General features: G+C 37.2%; 1 protein-coding gene across 3 annotated transcripts; it reads right to left on the reverse strand.

Moving 5' to 3' along the window:
• Positions 1-1,274: 1,274 nt before the first annotated feature.
• Positions 1,275-21,859, reverse strand: LOC139751874 (lipid scramblase CLPTM1L). 3 transcript variants are annotated; one of them, XM_071667519.1, is made up of 12 exons: positions 21,841-21,859; positions 18,786-18,964; positions 17,759-17,950; positions 15,293-15,403; positions 14,653-14,783; positions 11,555-11,698; positions 10,981-11,122; positions 9,385-9,573; positions 7,612-7,802; positions 5,623-5,758; positions 2,834-2,949; positions 1,275-1,909 (listed from the first exon to the last, which is right to left on the reverse strand). In XM_071667519.1, the coding sequence occupies exons 2-12, from the start codon at positions 18,951-18,953 to the stop codon at positions 1,831-1,833; spliced, it is 1,599 nt and encodes a 532-aa protein (XP_071523620.1). In that variant the 5' UTR covers positions 18,954-18,964; positions 21,841-21,859; the 3' UTR covers positions 1,275-1,830. The 3 variants fall into 3 exon arrangements, with proteins under 3 accessions (XP_071523620.1, XP_071523619.1, XP_071523618.1); XM_071667518.1 differs by lacking the exon at positions 21,841-21,859 and adding an exon at positions 19,439-19,577; XM_071667517.1 differs by lacking the exon at positions 21,841-21,859 and adding an exon at positions 19,300-19,433.
• Positions 21,860-22,681: the final 822 nt, after the last annotated feature.

A 22,681-nucleotide genomic window follows, 5' to 3' on the forward strand; every position in this document is an offset into this window, starting at 1 on the left:
CTCCCGCATTTGCGAGGTAGTGCAAGGAAACAGACGAAAGAATGGCCCAACCCACCCACATACACGTCCACATGCACGTATACATACCTATACATTTCAACGTATACACATGTATACATACACACATATACATATACAATACACATGTACATGATACATACTTGCTGCCTTTATTCATTCCTGTCGCCACCCCCACCACACGAAATGACACCCCCCCTCCCCCTGCACGCGTGTGAGGTTGCACTAGGAAAAGACAACAAAGGCCACATTCGTTCACACTCAGTCTCTAGCTGTCATGTATAATGCACCGAAACCACAGCTTCCTTTCCACATCCAGGCCCCACAAAACTTTCCATGGTTTACCCCAGACGCTTCATATTCCCTGGTTCAATCCATTGACAGCACATCAATCCCGATATACAACATCATTCCAATTCACTCCATTCCTTGCGTGCCCTTCGCCCTCCTGCATGTTCAGGCCCCGATCGCTCAAAATCTTTTTCACTCCATCCTTCCACCTCCAATTTGGCCTCCCACTTCTCGTTCCCTCCACCTCTGACACATATATCCTCTTTGTCAATCTTTCCTCACTCATTCTCTCCATGTTACCAAACCCTTTCAATACACTCTCTAATGCTCTCTCAACCACACACTTTATATTACCACACCTCTCTTTACCCTTTCATTACTTACTCGATCAAACCACCTCACACCACATATTGTCCTCAAACGTCTCATTTCCAACACATCCACCCTCCTCCGCACAACCTAATCTATAGCCCATGCCTCGCAACCATGTAACATTGTTGGAACCACTATTCATTCAAACACCCATTTTTGCTTTCCGAGATAATGTTCTCGCCTTCCACACATTCTTCAACACTCCCAGAACCTTCGCCCCCTCCCCCACCCTGTGACTCGCTTCCGCTTCCATGGTTCCATCCGCTGCCAAATCCACTCCCAGATATCTGAAACACTTCACTTCCTCTAGTTTTTCTCCATTCAAACTTCCCTTCCAATTGACTCGTCCCTCAACCCTTGTACCTAAAATAAATCTTAACCATGTATTCCTTTGAAAATATAAGGGGACAGACACTGTATTTTGCAGACAGTGAAATCCATGTAAGCATGCATGCATAAATAGATATATTCTTAACACTCAAACAAAAAATAGTTAACTAATAAAGTATCTGGCAGGAAAAAAAAAATGAACCTTAAAATGAGGAGTTTAAAAGTTAAACAGTTGGGGAAAAGGGGCAAATATACGAACTGAATGAGCAATAGCATGTTAAGAATTTATTCCACTATCTTCCATACACCATCTTTCCAATATCTGAATGCCATCACAATGCTGAGATGTACAGTACTTTATCACAAAGAATAAAAATTTCGCAACATTTTTCTAGCAATAAAAACTAGCATGTATAATTCCCCAAGAGGAGAAAGACCTGAGGAAGCAGGAATGTTACAATGAACAAAACTTTAAAACTATTACTTCTGCCTAAAGTGTTTGTGAAAATTCTAAAGTACAGACATACATCATATATTTTTGATGATGCACTGATAGGAGTACCAACTGAAAGATACAACACTGTATCATACCAAGTAGTTCCAAACAATGTCTGAGGTTAAATGGTAGTCCCAGAAAAGAATTTGCATCAACAAACCTAACAGATGTTTGAAACAACATCACATGCAGAAAGTAATTCCAAGTTTTGCAGGTCCTAACTTGGGTTCTTTTTGATTGTCTTGAGTTAATATATTCTCTTGTCAATTTGCCATGACAACTTTTCACATCAAACATCTTTTATTGCCTAGTGAGTGTAGACCTTATTCCTTTTTGCTCTTCTGCTGCTCCTCCCATGATTCCCCAAATTCATTTACACGGGTCTTGTCAACAGGATACAACCTAAAAAAGAAAAGCACCGAGTAAAGAGATGATACAGTATCAGTATTATGTATCTGAAGTACTTTGATACTTGTTTCCACTTCCTGTTTAAATGCAAGGAAAAACATGCAGAATTATAATTAAGCTTTAATATCTCAAGTTCAAGTGCCACAGACAAATAGGAAACTCCCAAAGTCTCAACTTAAGGATTCTCCATGATCAATTATCTATTATGCATGCAATGGAGGGAACATGGAAAGAAAGTGAAATGTCTCCACATGAGTCATCTGGAAAACTGGAGGGAAAAGTAGAAGCAAAGTTCAAGACTAAAATGAAAGAACTGCAAGACATTACTGTGTAAAGTATACATATGTATGAAAAGAGAATATGCGAGATAAAAATGTGGAATTCCTCCACATCAGCTACCAAAACACTAAAAAGAAAAAGTAATGTTTGAGAGAGCCAAAAATATCAAGTTGCCATATCTTCAACAGAGCTGAGATGCCTATTTTAAGGAGGGTGGGAACATCCCTTAGGGAAGGATACGGCATGTCATATCTAGTGGGGAGACCTTGTTCTTTTCATTTGTAATTTTAAGACTTCTAACAGAAGGCAGCTACTTATGTGACTGCAAAACACTGCCATTAATGCTGATAAGATGTGACATATGGTAACTGAGGTGGAGCTACATACATTATACCAGTAATCATTAGAGATGCACACTTCACATCCTCAATAAAATCTCTGCCTTGAACCACATCCCTATGTGTAGTGTGATATCAAATATTGCAAAGCTTTGCCAATTCTCTTAGCTTCTAATTAAAAGAGACTGCCTATTCCTTTAAGTGTACAACATTTTCTAAATGTTTTCAGTGAAAAAGAACATCCTGAATAAAAAAAATTTTTTTACCATATCTACAACATGTGAATAATAAAAATTCTTACCATCTCTGCACAAGATAAATGAGAAATACCACATCATCTCTGAAACAAGCAACTCTATGGGCTGTTGGCATTGTAATGATGAACGCAAAGAGGTCATCTATAAATGTGTTGAAGGCCTGAAATGACAAAATTATAAACCAATCAACTGATCCCCTTCAATTACACATTTACATATGATAGTATAGTTCTCTATAAAAGGAATACATGTTTTCATGAATGTTCATCTTTTCCTGTGCTTTAGCAAAGTAGTGCCAGGAGTAGATGAAAAAATTACCTTGTTTGCTCACATCCACACTCTAGCTGTAATAGGTACATACTGCACCAAAATTAATATTTTTATTAAAATAATAACACTGTACTCTAATTTCCAACCAGACTGATATCAAGTGAAAGAGCTCTTCTTATGATTAATTCATGGCACTCTTCCATCAGAATTATATAGTGAAAGACAATGATCTGAGGCACCTGGTTAATAGGTGGGTAGGTTCTGGTTTCAGTGCATTATACATGGCAGCTAGAGACTGGATGTAAGCATATAAGGATGCAATTCGTTCCTGATGCTAGCTAAATATTGAAGAAAGCAGTAAAATACAAACAGAAAAGGTTAGTGAGGTAAAATATCCACATATGATGTGAAAGAAATTTTATCGATTCATTTCATAGAATTTTTAATCCTCTAATGGCTGACTAATTTCCTTTTCAAATCACACGAGTTCATTTGAAATTTAACAGATGGCATAACCAGCAATTAAACTAAAACTTTAGATATATCACAAGCTGCTAAGCTAGAAACTGTTCTAATACTAATCTCTAATATTTACCACTGTTTCCACTCCATGGGGAACATCTTTACATGTCTTACAAAAACTTCTATTACTTGCCTCATGAGTCTTGAGTCTCCTGATTCTGAAGTCAGTTGGCTCTAAATTTCTTTACCCCTCTACATCCTTACTTTTATGTTTTGGCTATTTTCTCCCAAGGCCTTCAACTATGTTCAACCTAAGACTATTTGACCTCCTATCATGAGGGACTACTCTCTCCCCATTCATAGACTGAAAGCCTCAACTCACAATTATACCACTGGAATTGAGGGCCTTCTTTTTACCTCCTTAATATTCTAGAAATCAAGTAACCAACACCTGTTCCTGATATTCATGGCCAATCCTCAAACAAACTCACTCTTATTTTTGTCTGAACCCTCCTGATATGGATGCATTATTTCTGCCTCCTTAGGGCTTTCTTATCACAATCTTATCTCAATCACCTCCAATTGCACCCATCCACCATACAACTCTATGCTAACTTTGGCATTGTGGCAGAGCTTATACCCTTCTTGCACAGCATTTATTATAACTTTCCCCAGGACCAGTGCTCTTTCAGTGGCTGTGATGACTGCGGCTGTGCTGACTGTATAGTGGGCATCATCTTGGCTGACATGGAGTCCTATGTTGCCTCTCATTTTTCCTTTGTTTGTTAGGAATCACTGTAAAGCTGCTTTTCATAAAGAGAAAAAGATCTGCTTTAACTCCTTCAAAAGAAATTTTTCTGGTCCTCACTCAAAAGCATCTCCAGAACTGCACAGGGAGTAAAAACTTTTTTGACAGCTGTGGACTTTTGTCATATATTGTGGTGAAAGGGAAAATTGTGTATAACTTCTGTCATACACTCTGGCCAAAAGGTTAATAATTCTTAAATATAGTATTATGAAAAAGATCTACCTATCTGACTTCTTATAAAGCAACCTGCTACAGGTTCCAAAGTGGTTGGATAATCAGACTTTCATTGTACTGCACAACCTTGGCTTGTGCCAAGCCTTTGACAAACCATTCCAATAAGCAGATTACATTCATCAAGAATTTTATATTCAGTTGGGAGATTGCATGTTCTAAGATCTTGCCACTGATGAAAAGTATATGACAATCTGTGATTCCCCACTTATGCTCAACTCTAACCTTATCTTAAGGTACCTCATTAAGTTCCATAGTTTTCATAGTACTTGATGTCTTTAGAAAACAGATTGCATCACTGGGCTTCAGGAACACCACTATCATCAGGGATTTACTAAGTGGTGTGTCAGTAGTGACTGTCTCTAAGCATTTGGAGCTTACTTCTGCAAAAGTGCAAAGCCAGTAACAGTAAGTTGACTTTTTCAAGATTGGTACTGGTAGTTACAACAGTAAGTCTGTGCTATGGAGGAACAGTTTCATTCAAATGAAAATTCCTCTTGAAACAATTATCATAAGCCTAATGTCCATTTGGCATTTGCCTCTCATTGCATTGAGAAAGGCATTTTACACCTCTGCCATCATTAAAAAGCTCTCTTGCATGGCTTCTTACTCTGTGCAACTAAATGGTTTCTACACCATGACTAAGCTACCTCTTACCAACATGTACCTGAACTAAAGGGGTATGCATCTAAACTGAAGGGGTCTCTCCAACTCCTCTCTATTTTGTGGTCTGACTTCCCATTTCATTAAGTTTATGCTGCTGTTCTGCTTTAACATTTCACAGCATATACCTTCATATCTAATGTTCAGACAGATCATAATATACTTACATATTTCATTGTAAAGTACAGAAAAATTTCATAATACTATGATGCATGGTTGCTGAGAGAGTCATACACTTTATGGCAGCTGAGATCTCTCGAGTGAAATTTTACTCAAGTTATGAACAAATACAAACAATCCAATACATACACCACTAACTATCTACTTTTAATAGAAATGAAGCACTAAATACCCACTGCCAATGAAAAAGTAAGCTAGCTTGTTGGGCTGGATGCTAACCTTATACATGAAGGCTTTCCATGGTAGATGTGCTACACTTTTCAGTTTGTAGTTGATAAATAACTGTGGAAGCATGAACAAAAACCCAAAGGCATAGACACCATTCACCAGACTGTTGATTACCCATGAGTACCAACTGCAATGTGGAAAAGTAATCATATGAGAGTACAGCATGATAATCTTACCTAACTTCAAATACTGAGAGGGTTCTGAAAAAATTATGTGCCTTGCACATTTCATCACACACATAATCTTAGATGTTAACTCGAAACCTTCACCGTACAAATGCAAGACAGCTGACTAGGTGTCACATATTCCTCTACAATCTCAAAGTAAATGATTATACTAATATAATTTCAAAATATTAGCTACATAATACCATTAACTCAATAAAAAGTATTTGACAAAAACAGAAACATACAAAAGCATCAGGTGTTACCTATCAAATTTTCAAATAAAAAACAGTATGAAATACAAATTGAATCTTTTTACAGGACTCAACCTGCCCTGCTACTGCAAGAAAGGGAGCCTTGGGTTGCAGGAGCCTCTGGAAAGAGGTCCTAGGTCACACAAGAACACTTTCTTTAAATGAAGTCTTAGGGTAATTATGAATTAATAAAGCGGAAGTGGATCATAGGGTGGGGGAGGGGGCGAAAATTTTGGGAGCCTTGAAAAATGTGTGGAAGTCGAGAACATTATCCCGGAAAGCAAAAATGGGTATGTTTGAAGGAATAGTGGTTCCAACAATGTTGTATGGTTGCGAGGCGTGGGCTATGGATAGAGTTGTGCGCAGGAGGATGGATGTGCTGGAAATGAGATGTTTGAGGACAATGTGTGGTGTGAGGTGGTTTGATCGAGTAAGTAACGTAAGGGTAAGAGGGATGTGTGGAAATAAAAAGAGCGTGGTTGAGAGAGCAGAAGAGGGTGTTTTGAAGTGGTTTGGGCACATGGAGAGAATGAGTGAGGAAAGATTGACCAAGAGGATATATGTGTCGGAGGTGGAGGGAACGAGGAGAAGAGGGAGACCAAATTGGAGGTGGAAAGATGGAGTGAAAAGGATTTTGTGTGATCGGGGCCTGAACATGCAGGAGGGTGAAAGGAGGGCAAGGAATAGAGTGAATTGGAGCGATGTGGTATACAGGGGTTGACGTGCTGTCAGTGGATTGAATCAAGGCATGTGAAGCGTCTGGGGTAAACCATGGAAAGCTGTGTAGGTATGTATATTGCGTGTGTGGACGTGTGTATGTACATGTGTATGGGGGGGGTTGGGCCATTTCTTTCGTCTGTTTCCTTGCGCTACCTCGCAAACGCGGGAGACAGCGACAAAGTATAAAAAAAAAAAAAAAAAAAAAAAAAAAAAAAAAAAAAAAAATAATTTGAGACTTGCAATATATAATTAGAGCTGAATGTGTAAAATGACAGACTGGTTAGCATATGATAAGGATTATAAAGGTAAGGATACATACATTCTCCTACACATCTTAAGTCACTACACATTATCTTACCAGTGGCCAGAAACTGAATGTTTATGCTCAATACTTGGGGCAAGAGTTTATCAAGTTTATTCAGATTATGTAAGTGAAGAAAACATCCTCTATTCATCTATCTATTTCTATAATGCCTACTCCCTTAGGGAACTCCCTCAAAGGGGTGACCATAACAAAAAGTCTCCATTACTGGTGAACTCCAGTGCTGCTTCTTAACCTTTAGTGCCTCATCCTTAACAGGAAACTGGCAGAAAGCAACTCTAGCCCTGTTTTTCAAAGGCTCCTACCTAATGCTCCAACCATCTACTTCTACCTAATAAGTCACTATTAAGAATTATCCACTTTCGAGACATTTCCATTTCATGTCAAGCATGTCATTCAGGTTCTCTTACCTGCAGGGCATAAAGGAAATTTAGTACACTGTACTCACTACTAATGCTGATCAATAAAGTAATATATGCAAAATGTACGTAAGTATAAAAGCCAAAAGAAACAAATTTACCTCTTATGTGGAGTATACATGAGAGAATAGACAGCACCCCCTGCCACTAATGGGTAGAGCAAAAAAGAGAGATACTTGAACCCCTGAGAGTCTAGCTCCTGTGTAGCAGTCTCAGCTGAAGTCCTGGAGGTGTGGAATCTTGGACACCAACCTTCAAACTTTATGTGAAAGGCTTTTGTAACTTTCCACAGCTGTAGAGAATAAAAAAAAGCCAACTGAGTCACTATCTCTAACAATCTCAAAATAATAATTATAACAAATATATTACGTTTTATCCCTGTGGATTGGGGAGAAAGAATACTTCCCACGTATTCCCTGTGTGTCATAGAAGGCAACTAAAAGGGGAGGGAGCGGGGGGGCTGGAAATCCTCCCTTCTCGTTTTTAATTTTCCAAAAGAAGGAACAGAGAAGGGGGCCAAGTGAGGATTTCCAACAAAGGCTCCGTCCTCTATTCTCATCGCTACCTCACTAATGTGGGAAATGGCGAATAGTGTAAAAAAAAATATGTATATTCATAAACCAAGTGGATGGGATCAATAATATCATTTATTGAGTAGAATGACTGCTTTTATATTACTAAGGTTCCCTTATGTAACAGATGGCCAAAACTTAGATAATAGGAATGAAATAAAAAACTAACATGGTCATTACTGGAATCCTTAAGAGAAAACTAAAAATAAATGGCCAAAATATAGTTCTATATGAACTTAAGACCGACACGACATTTCAGCAACATGTAAGACAGCACAGATTAACAGTACTGGAAAAGGGTAGCATATACGGTAGCCCTGCCTCATGACAACATCTCATACTTAATCCTTGGAGGTTGTCCCTGAAAGAAAAACCCCACATTCTTGCTTGCAAGCTGAAAATTAGTGTACATGTAAGATTTCAAGATGTACTGGTAGGGCAAAGTCCATCATCCATACTCTTGTTTTGAGCTTCCTTCTAACATCTTTCCTTCCCCCAAAGCTGGGTCTAGTCAACCTTTGAGGACCAAAATGGTAACTGATAACCTGATAGATTTTTTTTCAAACATCATTCCTCATCAGGTGATCAGTTGCCTTACTGGTCTTCCTAAGTTGATAAGACCCAGCTTTTCAGGGAGTAATGATGTTAAATGGAAGCCCAAATATGACTCCAGATGGTGTACAACACCAAGTCAGTTCATCTTAAAATCTTGCTTGTAGGCATATTTTCTTGCTTTCAAGCAAGAACACAGGCTTTATCTTCTCAACTTCCTAGAACTCATGGTTAGTTACTGGCAGAGGAAAATTTTCACCAGGAACCAAAACAAAAAAATATCACAAAACATAAGGACAGTAACTAAATATTGCATCCCTCCACTCTAATAACACGAGTAAATGAAGTGACAAATTATGTTCAGCTGACTTCGAAAACCATACCCAGCTGCCAGATACATTATACCCCATAATCAAGTACTATACAAGGATTTGGTCTGCATATACAAAATGATTCATGAAAGCCTTATTTTAAACAATCTTTTTTTTTCCACACCGAGACTAATAGTGTGCAAGAATTTAGGTTTGTAAAGTATACCAAGACTTGGGAGAAAAACGTACATCCTCCCAAATCCATATTACAGGTTTTGAGAGCAAAATCACATAGACAAAAAGTTCAAACCTTGAATGGTACCTAAACACAACCCTAACACAAACAGGTCTTCAAATGCCCAGGTTATGGGGATTCAGCATTCATAGCATCAGGATGTGGGAAGAAATACTGTATCATTTTATTCTAATTAACACTTACTTCTATGATTCCTCCAATTCCAGCAGGCACCAAAACCAACATACTTGTGTTCTCATCCATTAGATACAAAAAGATGATTATCTGGGAAACAGCACGCCATGCTACTGAAGATGTAGAGATCCCAGCCATGGTTTTACGGCTTCGCCAAAATGATATATCATTTTTGAAGGCTAGGAAATCAAACAGCATCTGCAATACAAAAATAATGTATTATATCGATTGATCCACAACCCATAAGTAGTAGCAATGGGGGAAATGATTCACAATGGGCAAAAATATTGGCTCTTACTGAGTAACAGCTACATTAATCATCCACAGCACAAATCTGTTAAAAAAATCATTTTTTCCCACACTGGTAAATCATGATGCATCCTTTCAAACTATAAACTTCTTTTCTTTCTTTCATACTATTCACCATTTCCCGCATTAGCGAGGTAGCATTAAGAACAGAGGACTGGGCCTTTGAGGGAATATCCTCACCAGGCCCCCTTCTCTGTTCCTTCTTTTGGAAAATTTAAAAAAAAAAAAAAAACGAGAGGGGAGGATTTCCAGCCATCCACTCCCTCCCCTTTTAGTCGCCTTCTATGACACGTAGGGAATACGTGGGAAGTATTCTTTCTCCCCTATCCCTAGGGATAAATTGTAAATTTATTAACAGAAAAGTAACCAAATCTTTCATTTTTTAAAAATTTCCTCACATAATACCAAAATGCTGAAACTTTCAGTCTTCATATACATGAGGTGAAAATACTTTGAGGGGAAGTTTTCCTCTAAGAATATAACTGAACAATTGAGAAAAATTTAGTTTCAAGTTTTCTTCATTTCTCTCCACTGCATGTTACTCTGCACATGACTAATACCAAACAGAGCAGCTTTCTTTATGCTAGAACACTTTAGATCTTTCCCATTAAATTGTTAACTCTTATGTTAATCATAACTACTGTTGTGTGTCATTGGCACATGTGATGTGTGTCACCTTTCTGAATCTTAATCTTGCAAGATGCAACATATTAAATACTGCAAAAATGCAATAATACATTCCCATCTTCAAGCATTCTAAGAGGGAAAATGGGAAATTTTCCAAGATGTATTTTTGAAAATACACAAAATGTGTGGCCCCTGGGCTGGATAATTGAAAAAGAGAACCCATACTGTGTGGCTCATAAGAACTGATGTAACTATAAGTGGGTTCTATGGGTAACTATCACATGCTTGGTCAGTTTTGGTATTTCCTGAGTAATTTAAATATTTTCATTTTTAAACCCCTACCTGATTCTGATTCATTACCATACAAATTATCCTAACCACCCGATGTTTTTTATGGCATTCAAAATTAAAAAGATTCTTAATTTTACTGAAAGCAGTTTTTCATATAAAGAAAATTTCAGACGCTCATGTGGGAAGGGACAATCTGGTTTGGCAGTTTCATTTCCAATCATTGGCCAACCAGCTGCTATTTCCAGCAACAAACAGCAAAAGTTTCTATGACTTATGTCAAGTATAAAAAATATTCTGAATACTATCTGTGCTCGGTATCCTAATAATATTTCATTCCACATTTTTACAATAATTTTAACAGCTACTAAATTCACTTACATGGAGTGCAGCAACAAGGAAGGTTATGAAAAGGAAGTAGAGATTTGTGTCTGAAAAAATGCCCTTCACTTCATCCAGATCTCTGGGAGTGAAGCCCAATTTAGCCATTGGTGTAAGGGCTCCCTCAAACTGCATCCACAATCTGAAATAGAATTATAAAATTCAAGTAGCAAAAAAAAAATTAAGTTAGTTATAACTTCAGTCCCATCTAATTGTGGTGGTTCATGCGCTTCCAGCTTCTAAATTCACTCTTAATCATCAGCATTGTTTATACATAATTACAGTACTTCTTTGCACTCTAAAGAGAGCAGTCTTGTGAGATTCATATCCCCATCTCCACAATTATTACCAATAATCATTTCCCTGGCATCCTCATCTTACACACCCCTTCTGTTCAGCAGTTTCTATGCTGCATCTGAATCTCTTTCTTGGTGTACCTCTTCTCCTCATGCCTTCAACCATCATATCACCCATTGACATACAACTTAGCCATATCTCTTTAGCAGGCATTCTCCATGTACCTTTGTTATGATAAAGACCCTCACATAAAACAAAGAGTAATAAATCACTTTACCTTAACTTTCCATATGAAATAGGAGCATATCTAAGAGTAAGGTTTGCTTCAATAGATGATGGCTTTAATTCTACCAGATCACGAAGACGAGCACTCAGGCGGTCTACATGAAGTACTGGTAAGTAACGACCCTTGTGATCTAACCTGTAACAGAAATAGTTTTGATTCTAATAAAAATCATTATGTACAGTCAACAAAGAAAATATTGCTACCTTTGGGTTTGATGGTATTCTAAATGAGTCAGAAACAAAGTACATCAGAAGTACTATCCATACCAAAACAACATTACTCTTGTTATGGTACTGTAAGTACTTCTGATATTTTGTTCTTTCACAATAAAAAAGTATCTTAATCAAACAGCAATTGACTCATATCTGAAATAATAATATACATTATTTGCTGATTGAAATACATGTAATTCACACTTTGGTGAAACATTATGTTTATAATAGGTAAAGAACACTGGAAACCTAAAGTGATGAGTTGCCATTTACCAAATATTATATGGTTATGAAAGAAGACAATAGGAAAGTGAAAATGCTGACTAAAGATCATTAGATAATCTAACAGTTTTGCAAAGGGAAACATCTAAATAGGAAGATAAAAATATAATAATGTAATTAGCAGGATATCATTATTTTGCTGATGAGGGTTATATCAAATCAATGCATGCTAATTGTCCATTAATTACAACATTTTGGAGAATGAACAACCATAAATGTTCAAGAGATACAAATCTAGATTCAAACATCTATGAGACTCAAAGATTTATTAGGCAGCTGTGGTTATTCCATTCATCAGGGAACACTCATACAGAATGGGACACAGAAATAATAACAAGAGTTCACATGAAATGTGAATAAAATGAAAAGTAGTATAACTGCGATATTTTTGTCTGGAAGCGTGTGTTCCAGAACTACTAAATTTTCTGAATACTCTTACATTGATCTATATTTCAATCTAATCGTATATTCCTTGTTTTTTACATTTTTTTTTTTTTTGCTTTGTCGCTGTCTCCCGCGTTTGCGAGGTAGCGCAAGGAAACAGACGAAAGAAATGGCCCAACCCACCCCCATACACATGTATATACATACGTCCACACACGCAAATATACATACCTACACAGCTTTCCATGGTTTACCCCAGACGCTTCACATGCCTTGATTCAATCCACTGACAGCACGTCAACCCCGGTATACCACATCGCTCCAATTCACTCTATTCCTTGCCCTCCTTTCACCCTCCTGCATGTTCAGGCCCCGATCACACAAAATCTTTTTCACTCCATCTTTCCACCTCCAATTTGGTCTCCCTCTTCTCCTCGTTCCCTCCACCTCCGACACGTATATCCTCTTGGTCAATCTTTCCTCACTCATTCTCTCCATGTGACCAAACCATTTCAAAACACCCTCTTCTGCTCTCTCAACCACGCTCTTTTTATTTCCACACATCTCTCTTACCCTTACGTTACTTACTCGATCAAACCACCTCACACCACACATTGTCCTCAAACATCTCATTTCCAGCACATCCATCCTCCTGCGCACAACTCTATCCATAGTCCACGCCTTGCAACCATACAACATTGTTGGAACCACTATTCCTTCAAACATACCCATTTTTGCTTTCCGAGATAATGTTCTCGACTTCCACACATTCTTCAAGGCTCCCAGAATTTTTGCCCCCTCCCCCACCCTATGATCCACTTCCGCTTCCATGGTTCCATCCGCTGCCAGATCCACTCCCAGATATCTAAAACACTTCACTTCCTCCAGTTTTTTACATAAATACATGGTTTCTCTCAAAATATCAATTATTTCATTTTATCTTACTTTTCTTCATCTATTCCTGGAACTACCTTTCTTGTGTGAAGGAAAAGAAAGATCTTACTAACAAACACAGAAAGCTTTCAATATAACAGACAGCAGATGTCAGAAGTGGAGGGGACAAGGAGAAGGGGGAGACCAACTAGTGATGGAAGGATGAAATGAGAAAGATTTAGAGTGCCCAGAGCCTGAACATGTGGGAGAGTGAAAGGCACGGATGGGATAGAGTGAACTGGAATTATGAGGTTTACAAGAGGTGATGTGCTATCAGTGGAGTAAACCAGGGAATATACAACAGCATGGAAAAATGATGGAAGGTTCATAAGGCCTAGTTGTGGGTAGGAGGCACATGCCAGCTAGAGAATGTGAGTGAAAGCAGCCTTTCTTCATCTGTTCTTGGTGCTACCTCACTGACACAAGAAGTGGCGAACAAGTATGAAAAGTCATTATCAGTGTTACTTCTTCATACTTTGCTGCTTCTGCATTAGTGAGGTCGGATCAGGAACAGCAAAAAAAAAAAATCACATCCATTATCATTAATTATAGTATTATTATCAGTACCATTATTATTATTACACACAAATGCTTCTCCCACCTTAGAGAGATAGTGTCAAGAACAAATACTGTACATTCACTTTCTAGCTGTCATGTATTAGGTATTGAAACCAGAGTTTATGATCCTTAGCCAAGCTCTACAGATTATTCCAGGGTTTACCCTGACCAATTTGTATGTCTTGTGTCAGTCCACTGACAACAGTATACATCATTGACGATATATATACCGATCTGATCATTCTATTCCACCTACATCTAAACCTCCAGAATGTTTAGACCACAATACTCGACAGCTTCCTTTTCTCTATCCTTCCACCTTCTTGTCCCCTCCACCCTTCCAACCTCCAATTCAGGCATATATCTCTACTAATTCATTTTTTCTCTGCTCATCCTCTTCATATGTCTGAATCATTTCAGCAAACCCTATCCAAGTCTCTTAACAAGACTGCACTTACTACCCCACCTCTCTCATACACTGTCACTCCTTACATGATCAATCTACCCCACAAAAAATACTGTCTTCATGCATTTTATTTCCAACATACCCACCTTTTTCCTTCCTTAATGTAACATGTTATGAAAACGTTTTATAAAACAATACCTTTAGCCTTTATCTTAAATTCATTACATGGCTGAAAACATTTTATATAATGCATTTTGTGGACCAAACTTTTTGTTACCTGGTTACCTATATATCATATAATTATCCATACAAACCTGAGACCATGACCAATATCATATGGCATCTCTTTTTTTGGAAGACTGACAGCATCAGTCAGTACATTAAACACTACCAAAGACTGGAAATGTGTCACTGGCCTCTGACTCTGGGAAGACGCCTTTGTATCCTGAAATGCGAAACAAAAAGGCTCTAAATTATGTTCAACTCAGAAAACATAACTTTCTTATGAGTATCAAAACTGAATAACAGGAAGTTTTTTACAAGATACATTTGAAAGGTTGCACAGAGATAACAAAAACAGCTGTAAATGAAGACAAGAGGTATGCCAGAAAGTTTTTAAACAATTATGAGGTCAAACACGGCACTTACAGAGCTATGATATGAATGAAACTTTAAATGATGTGTGGAAATGGTTAGATTGTAACTGCTATGGTGATGCAGAAGGAGAATAGGGGATAGGAACACCATACAATCAGCCCATACTATAAGTCTTATTATGTAACAGGAGATAAGAACAGTGCACTAGCATAGCCCTCTGCCAGTGGCCTGTTAAGGGTGAGGCACTAAAGGCAAAGAAGCAGTAATGAAGTTTACCAGTTATGGAGACTCTTTTGCCATGGCCACCCCCTTGAGGGAGTTCCCAGAGATAAAGCTAAATAGATAGATTTCACTGACCTTTTTATCTTCACCCAACAAGTTGAAAGTTGTGGCATCAGGAACATGGTACTGTGTCAAGTATGCAAATGCATACACTGACAGCTCATCATTTACCACACTTCCCCAGTCCTGGAAAAAATAAACCATATGTACCAAATGAACTAGGAAGGCATACATTACTGTCAATGCAAAAATTTGGTTAATAATCTACAGGAATTATAATCTCATTTACATACTTAATGAACCTTAGTCAATCTTTCTATATCAAGAACACTTTTAGCACTGTAACAGCAGGGTGGTGTATGCAAACATTCCACTAAACATTTTAGATGCAAACCATCCCAGTATCATCGTCAATAAGCTAACGATGATAAAAAAAAATAAACAAGAGAACTGCATTACCTAAGCTACATCTGAGAAGGAAGCGTTACTTACACTATGAAAGCCTGTTTTGATTTGAGGGCAGCTCAAAATGTATCCATACAGTGAATAAGTAAAACTAAATAAGCCATAAAAGACACAGAGACTATGGGAAACTGAAAGCCACAGGTTTTTAATATATTCAATATATTCAATATATTTAATATATTTTTTATATATCTGAGGTAGCCATATGAATATTACAAAACTCTTACTCACACAGGTCAAACACTATTTTACTCAATAATTGGGATGTTTCCATTATGATTTTACCCTCTTCAATCACTTTGATAGATATAAAACTACATAATGCTACTTCCAAGATACCCAATAACCATTTAGCAACTTTCTCAGACCTATAATGTCACTGTCATGAAGGTGTAAGCACAGCCTTTCAGCCACCAATGCACATTACTCCTTTCTTCATGCTTCCAAAGGGTGAAATTGTTGATTGTTGTTCCTACTTTTATCAGGCTATGGTGGTTTCATCTCATAACTTTTGCTGCTGACATTCAAAGATGTTTAATGTGCGTTACTTTCTTTTGACTGTATTTGAAGATATAACTTGTAAGTCCTTTGATCTGTATCTCAGGCATCATGGACCAGCTAATTTAATGAGGTGTTCATGCATTCTTTAAGCTGATATGACAAACATTACCACTCTGTTTAATTTACATTTACAGTAAAACCTCTCATTTATGACACCCTGTAAATAATGACAGCATCCATCATCAGTAATACAAAACATTATCATCAATCAGAGATGAAATGTTTGATATCATAAAAATGAGAGTGGGGGAAAATCTGATCTGACCGCTATCATTGTTCAGAAGTACTGTTTGATACATAGAATGTGCATCAGTGGAGCTGACTGATACATACCACTGGCCTGATCAGTGACTGGATGGAGCTGTCACCTATTCAGTTCACATATGCACCTCATTATCTTTGGATACCTTTCATTTGTGCTGTTACTTTTTAATGATTTATGGACCCCGTTCTCTGCACAACTTGTACTGCTGTGTGACTAACATCTCGTTATTGTGCAGTACATAGTGTACCTCAACTGGGTTGAGAAAAGAGCTTACTGTGTTTCCCTTGAAGTGTATTGTATTGTGAACTGTGATACAGCTCTCTTGTCATGTGTGCACATCCTTCACTGTACTATTCTGTATGCCTACCCTCTACTTATTTCGTTCATTGGTGTACTGTACTACTGTGGAAATGCATAAGACACTGGAGAATAAGGTTTCTGGGAAGGAGTCAGTTGAATGTATGCATCTCACTGCAAATAATAAACTACAAGTTTTAGATATCCTAGACATTAATCTAGATGAAATATTGTTCACTGCTCAGCTGCTGGTATGGAGGAACCTGTGGCAGGATCTTCATTCATCCTCCACTTTCATCAAAGAAATGTGACCAATAGAGGAAAGTACAGTAATAATATTTTTCATACTGTTTATGAAAAATCTGATACTATGCCATCAGCATATGTATTCAGAGGAAAATAGTGAATATGATCAGTAATTTCAAAGGTTATGTTCATTCTCTCTCAATAACAACACTGATGTGGCAGAAATATTTCGTTTCAGAGAGGTTCTACTGAATATTCCTTTTAATGTAGGATTATGCTTACTGAACAATAACTGGAGTTCACTAGTTATGGAGACTATTGCCATGGCCATCCCCTTGAAGGAGTTCTATTTGGGAACAAGCATCAGAGATATAGATAGTAATATTTTCTTTTATGTTTAATTTCATTCATGAGTTGCACTGGCTTTTATTCATAATAGCAGCAGATCCTTCATGTGGTGTTGTGATACCTTGGCTCATCTGTGGGTAAATACTCTCTCTGATCTTCACAGGGCTTTCTCTGAAGATGAAAAATCAAAAACAATCTTTACAAAGTTAAGACTTTGTGACAGAACATCAAGTTATGCTGCTGTGTAAAGGTTATTAAAAAGTAAAGAAAAATTCACGGAAGTGTGAATGAAAAACAGCTATGACCATTATTAAAATATTAGATACATATACTACAAAAAAAGAAAAGTAAATCCCTACCTCTGGATCAACTCCACGTGAAGTCAAAAACAAATGGAGATAGAGTGTCCCATTGTTTCGCACTCTCTTGGGCACTGGTACCACAACTGATGATTCCTGTTCTGTTTCATAATCAAATTGCTGCACACGATGTACTAATCGAAGGTCACTGGCATACTCAGGCATTTGTTTCTGTGATGTAAATGCCAGCAACTGTTGGAAAAACCGAAAACATGGTAAAATGTTAATTGGCAGCTAAACTTATCCATAACATTATGGGATACAACAAGCCGCTATTAGCAAAAACTGAAAGCTTTTACCATTGTCCTAAGTTAGCTGGAGGTCATTTCTGATGCTTATTCTTATCCCTACTCCCTGTCTCTGACTAATGCTCCTTCTGACATCCAATCAATCTGGCTTTGTGTCAAAATCCCATAGAGAAGCAGAGCCCCTGCTATTTGGTTGATAAAACACTACAAGAACTTAAGTTCCCTTCCAAACAAAAGTTCTATATGAAAAACACTGATGTTTCTTCCACTATCTGGAAGAAAACTGTGAAGTCTCACACCATGAGTATCTAAATGGACTTTCACATTTCAATTGGCTTACTCCGTACATTCTACTATGCCTCACTCCTATGTGAAATCATTTCCATGAGTATAATAAGGACTAACTCTTTCAGTATTGTACATACAGTTGTTTTAATTTTAACATGTTCTCAGTGACTTTTACATACCTTCAAAACTTCAAAAAAGGTTCAAATTATAAGATAATCAAATTACTGTTTCAATGCTCAGATCAGCTCAGCTAATCTATGGCTCAACATTTCCTTGCATCAGTAATGGGTGCCTTTGTTAAGGTATTGTAAATAATTATATATAAATATTAATCACGTGATTGTCCATGATGAAAATTTTGCTCATGTATGTTGACTAGAGGACTATGCTTATGGCATATGTCCATACCTATTACTATACTCTGTAAGTACAGATCTCTTTACCAGAGATATGGATCTTAATTTCAGATCTCTAAGAAAGGGATAACTAACCTGTAGCTTCGGATTATGGGCAATAAGTGGATGTAAGCATTGTGCTGGATTTGGGCAGTCTGGTGGGATGAAGAGTTGCCCTAAAGTCCATGTAGACTGTATAACATAGGCAACAAAGACACCACATATAATAGTTGTCAGGGAAGGGAGCTGGTAGCCAAATACCATCTTCACCTAACCTGTAAAAGAAATGACATATGAAAGAGTCAACTTGCGTCTCTTACGAAGCATCAGTACAGGAAATGGACGAAGGATAATAAAATTAATATCCTGCTTGCAGTATGTCTGTGTCAGGGTTTGCAACAAGAGAGTAAAAGTTCATTTATGTACATTCCAAGCATTATCAGTTATGGTTACCAACACACACTTTCAATAGCCTAACATTGCACATACTTTAAATTGATAATTACTTAAAACAAACACTGCATTCGGTCGGATTAACTTCCCTGTAAGTCTGCCTAAAAGGTTAATTATCTCATGGGCTGAAATATCTGTCTTTACAATCCTCCATTACCTTATGGGAACCAAAATATACAGATGGTTTGTTTATCAGTTCAACTGTTCAGCCGGGTAAACAAACATCAGCTGACACCTGACACGATGGACGCTACCCCAGCCTAGGATCATGTATATAAAACAGTACCCGAACTTACATGATCTGCAGTTGAAATCAAGATTTATCACTGTCTTGAACGGGTAATCGTCTCTGGTATTTTGAGTGTGGTTTAGTATACCTGAAATAACTATTCAGCTTTTCACACCTGAGTGAAATGTTTTGGTTGAAAGCGGTTGTTTACTGTTCACGCAGCAAATGATGATGCTTAGAAACGTCTAAACATACACTAAAATATGAAGTTAGTATTTCCAATAGTAATTAACGTAATCTGCAAAAATAGTATTTAACGTAATCTGCAAAGTAAGTGAACGGAAGACCAAAAATTCTAATGTGTATGTCATTTGCTACTATAATCCATATCTTAAAAAGTCCTTTTGTTTTACACACGTGGATTTTCTCGAACCCAATCAATACATTTGCTTCCCTGCTTACGGACATGGAGTATGCAGCACTGTGATACCTGTACATATACGATTGACATTTCGAAAAACGTTCATCTATGCGCCATTCTACTGACTTCGCACCACATAGTGGCGAGTCAAGAAGTTTATACGTTAGGACTTAAGTATTCATCTCGTGTAAGAGAGACAGAGAGCTGGAAGAGACTAAGGAATAAAATTGAATATCGACAGTAACCAGAAGTAAAAAGGCTTCTTGATGGTAAAAAGGTGAGGTGAGACCTTATAGGTGTAAAGGATTGTCTCTGTACTGTGGAAATAGGTAATTATAACTTCATTCGTCATTCTCTATGATTTCTCATTTCCTATCTCTACGCCGATGAGCCCTTTGTACAGTAACGAAGATGAGGAGAATACAGATCAATAAATTAGGCTTTACTTCTACACATATGGGGTCTCACGAACTTTCTCCCCGAATTTTATTTTTTTATAGTCTATTTGATGGTTATAATCCAACAGAAATGTCTTTAATCGTAAGTTTTTATTTTGAAAAATGAAAGATTAATGCAAGTGAAAAATGTTATACAGCTGACAAAGTGAGTAACAAACTTTTTTTGCATCAACTAGAATCGGTGAGCGAGCGAAGACTGGGACGAAAATCAATAGTGTCTATCTTTCCACAAGTATCCACTCAGTTCCTAAACGCTCCTTTCACTCCATTTCAAAGGACAACTCACAGTCATTCCACAAGTATCCACTCAGTTCCTAAACGCTCCTTTCACTCCATTTCAAAGGACAACTCACAGTCATTCCACAAGTATCCACTCAGTTCCTAAACGCTCCTTTCACTCCATTTCAAAGGACAACTCACGGTCAAAAGATAATCTTCACGTAAGGTACCCTGGCAGCAAAAATGCTCAGGGCTATGAACACTTCTTTATGTATTATTTCTTTAAAAAAGAAGAATCTTATGACCTGTATAAGTCTTATTATATACCATCTGAATAAAAAATATATGCAGTGGCGAGGGAGCCAAGCGGCAACCTTAACCATTAATAGTTCAGTAAATGTCACAGGTTAGAATATGTATAATTAAGTGTAATCTAACATTTCTCTGTCAATTCGACAGACAATTGGGCTTTAGATGTGACACTGTTGGGGCAAAAATGTAAAAGTAGAGAGCTAAGCTTATTTTTTTTTTTCGCTTGTATTTCGACTGATTGTGATATATTTTTCATGAGAACGGGCACTTGTGCTTCTAAGTACCCATAGCCAAGACACGTGGATTCCCTGAGCCTGAACACATGAATATCTATGCGACCTTCCTTTTGTAAAAACTAACCTATGTCTACCCCGCCAGGTCTTTCAACCTATCCACCAAGCAAAATGGATTAGAAAATCATCCTCGGTCTCCTTTACACTACCTATCAAAAGGGATCAAAAGCACTCTGCATTCCTAAGATTCCATGTAAACGCATCTTCGAGTGCAATAAATCCTGATTAAATTGGACTACAAATAGTTACGGGTGTGGGCTGATAACAGATTATTTCACAAGCTCTTACACACTTTAGAAACATTAAGAAATATATATATATATATATATATATATATATATATATATATATATATATATATATATATATATATATATATATATATATATAATGGGACCATATCCTTACTTTGCAAGAAAACATCAATAGTGTTTTAGATTTTGATAACCTATGTCTTACATTTTCTTTGTAACAAAATAGGAAAGTCAGTAACGCAATATACTTGTTACAAGTCTACCATTAATAACACCAGGAATGAAACACTGTCATACACGGTAACAGATGGAAATTCATTACATAACTCTATGTACAATCCGATTGTGATCTCCAGCTCATAATGATTTAAAAAAAGGACGACGCCCTTCCTGTAATACCTCTTTGTTCATGGCATGTGGAAAACACTCCATTCCTAAACTCCTTACACCCTGTTTTAAAGTCTGTCGTAGTTAAATACACCTTAAAATATAGCATGTACACAGAATCATACTTAGCATTTTGAGAATGCACGATGCACACTCGTATGTTTGGTAAACAAATGTTTGATATGGATCCCAATGTTTACCTCCTTATTATAAAGAACGGGAGCAGCATATTATCAAAGAAAACGTAGTGTTACTAAATGACTAACTAAATAAAACTGGACAAAACCATACAACCGAGAAACCATGGTTAAAGACTCGTGTTATCTTTTTTTGGGAATTTGGGCTACTGAGGAAATTTTTCAGAAGAGCTGAAAAATAATATCATGACTATAGAAAGGTCACAAGGAATGGTACAATTTGAATTGTTATACTGAAAAGTGCCTCAAAAGGTCTAGTTTCATAGAACAAAAATGGCTTTTTGCTCTTGAGTACTAGAAGGGAAGAAGCAAGGGCCGTTAGGGGAATTGCTTCGCTATTAAGTATATTGAAAGATGCCCCGGTCATGGTGAAAATTGGAACGCTAACATTTAATGACCTATTTGTAAGTGCTTTTGCTTGTAAGTAGCAAAACATTTGTGGTTTAAACGATGGCATACCATGCATTTATGAATACAAGTATGATTACACCTATAAAATTAACGTTTTTTTCTTTTTCTTTACGAAACAATCTGGCTTTCAGATCCTAAAAGCATTCAATGATTCAACTCACCCTTGCTATCTCATACGTTGCCAATTATTTTCAACAGACAATAAAGCATGTATTTCCCCCCCCCCCCAAACTTTGCTGAATGATATATCTTACCCAAATACCATCACAAATTTCAACCAGTTAAATCAAATCTTAGAAACACAGTGCAGTTTACTGTCGCCACAAAAATCCTGTTTTGAGACATAATGTATGTACTT

This window comes from Panulirus ornatus, chromosome 12 (genome assembly GCF_036320965.1).
Source record: "Panulirus ornatus isolate Po-2019 chromosome 12, ASM3632096v1, whole genome shotgun sequence".
Taxonomy (NCBI): domain Eukaryota; kingdom Metazoa; phylum Arthropoda; class Malacostraca; order Decapoda; family Palinuridae; genus Panulirus; species Panulirus ornatus.

Excerpts from the sequence above, each read along its gene's own strand:
- LOC139751874 (XM_071667519.1), bottom strand. The coding sequence starts at position 18,953 with ATGGTATTTGGCTACCAGCTCCCTTCCCTGACAACTATTATATGTGGT. Across the intron at positions 11,699-14,652 it reads GATATTGGTCATGGTCTCAG|GTTAGATCACAAGGGTCGTT; the intron begins GTTTGTATGGAT and ends TTTCTGTTACAG. Across the intron at positions 7,803-9,384 it reads GAATTGGAGGAATCATAGAA|CTGTGGAAAGTTACAAAAGC; the intron begins GTAAGTGTTAAT and ends TATTCTCTACAG.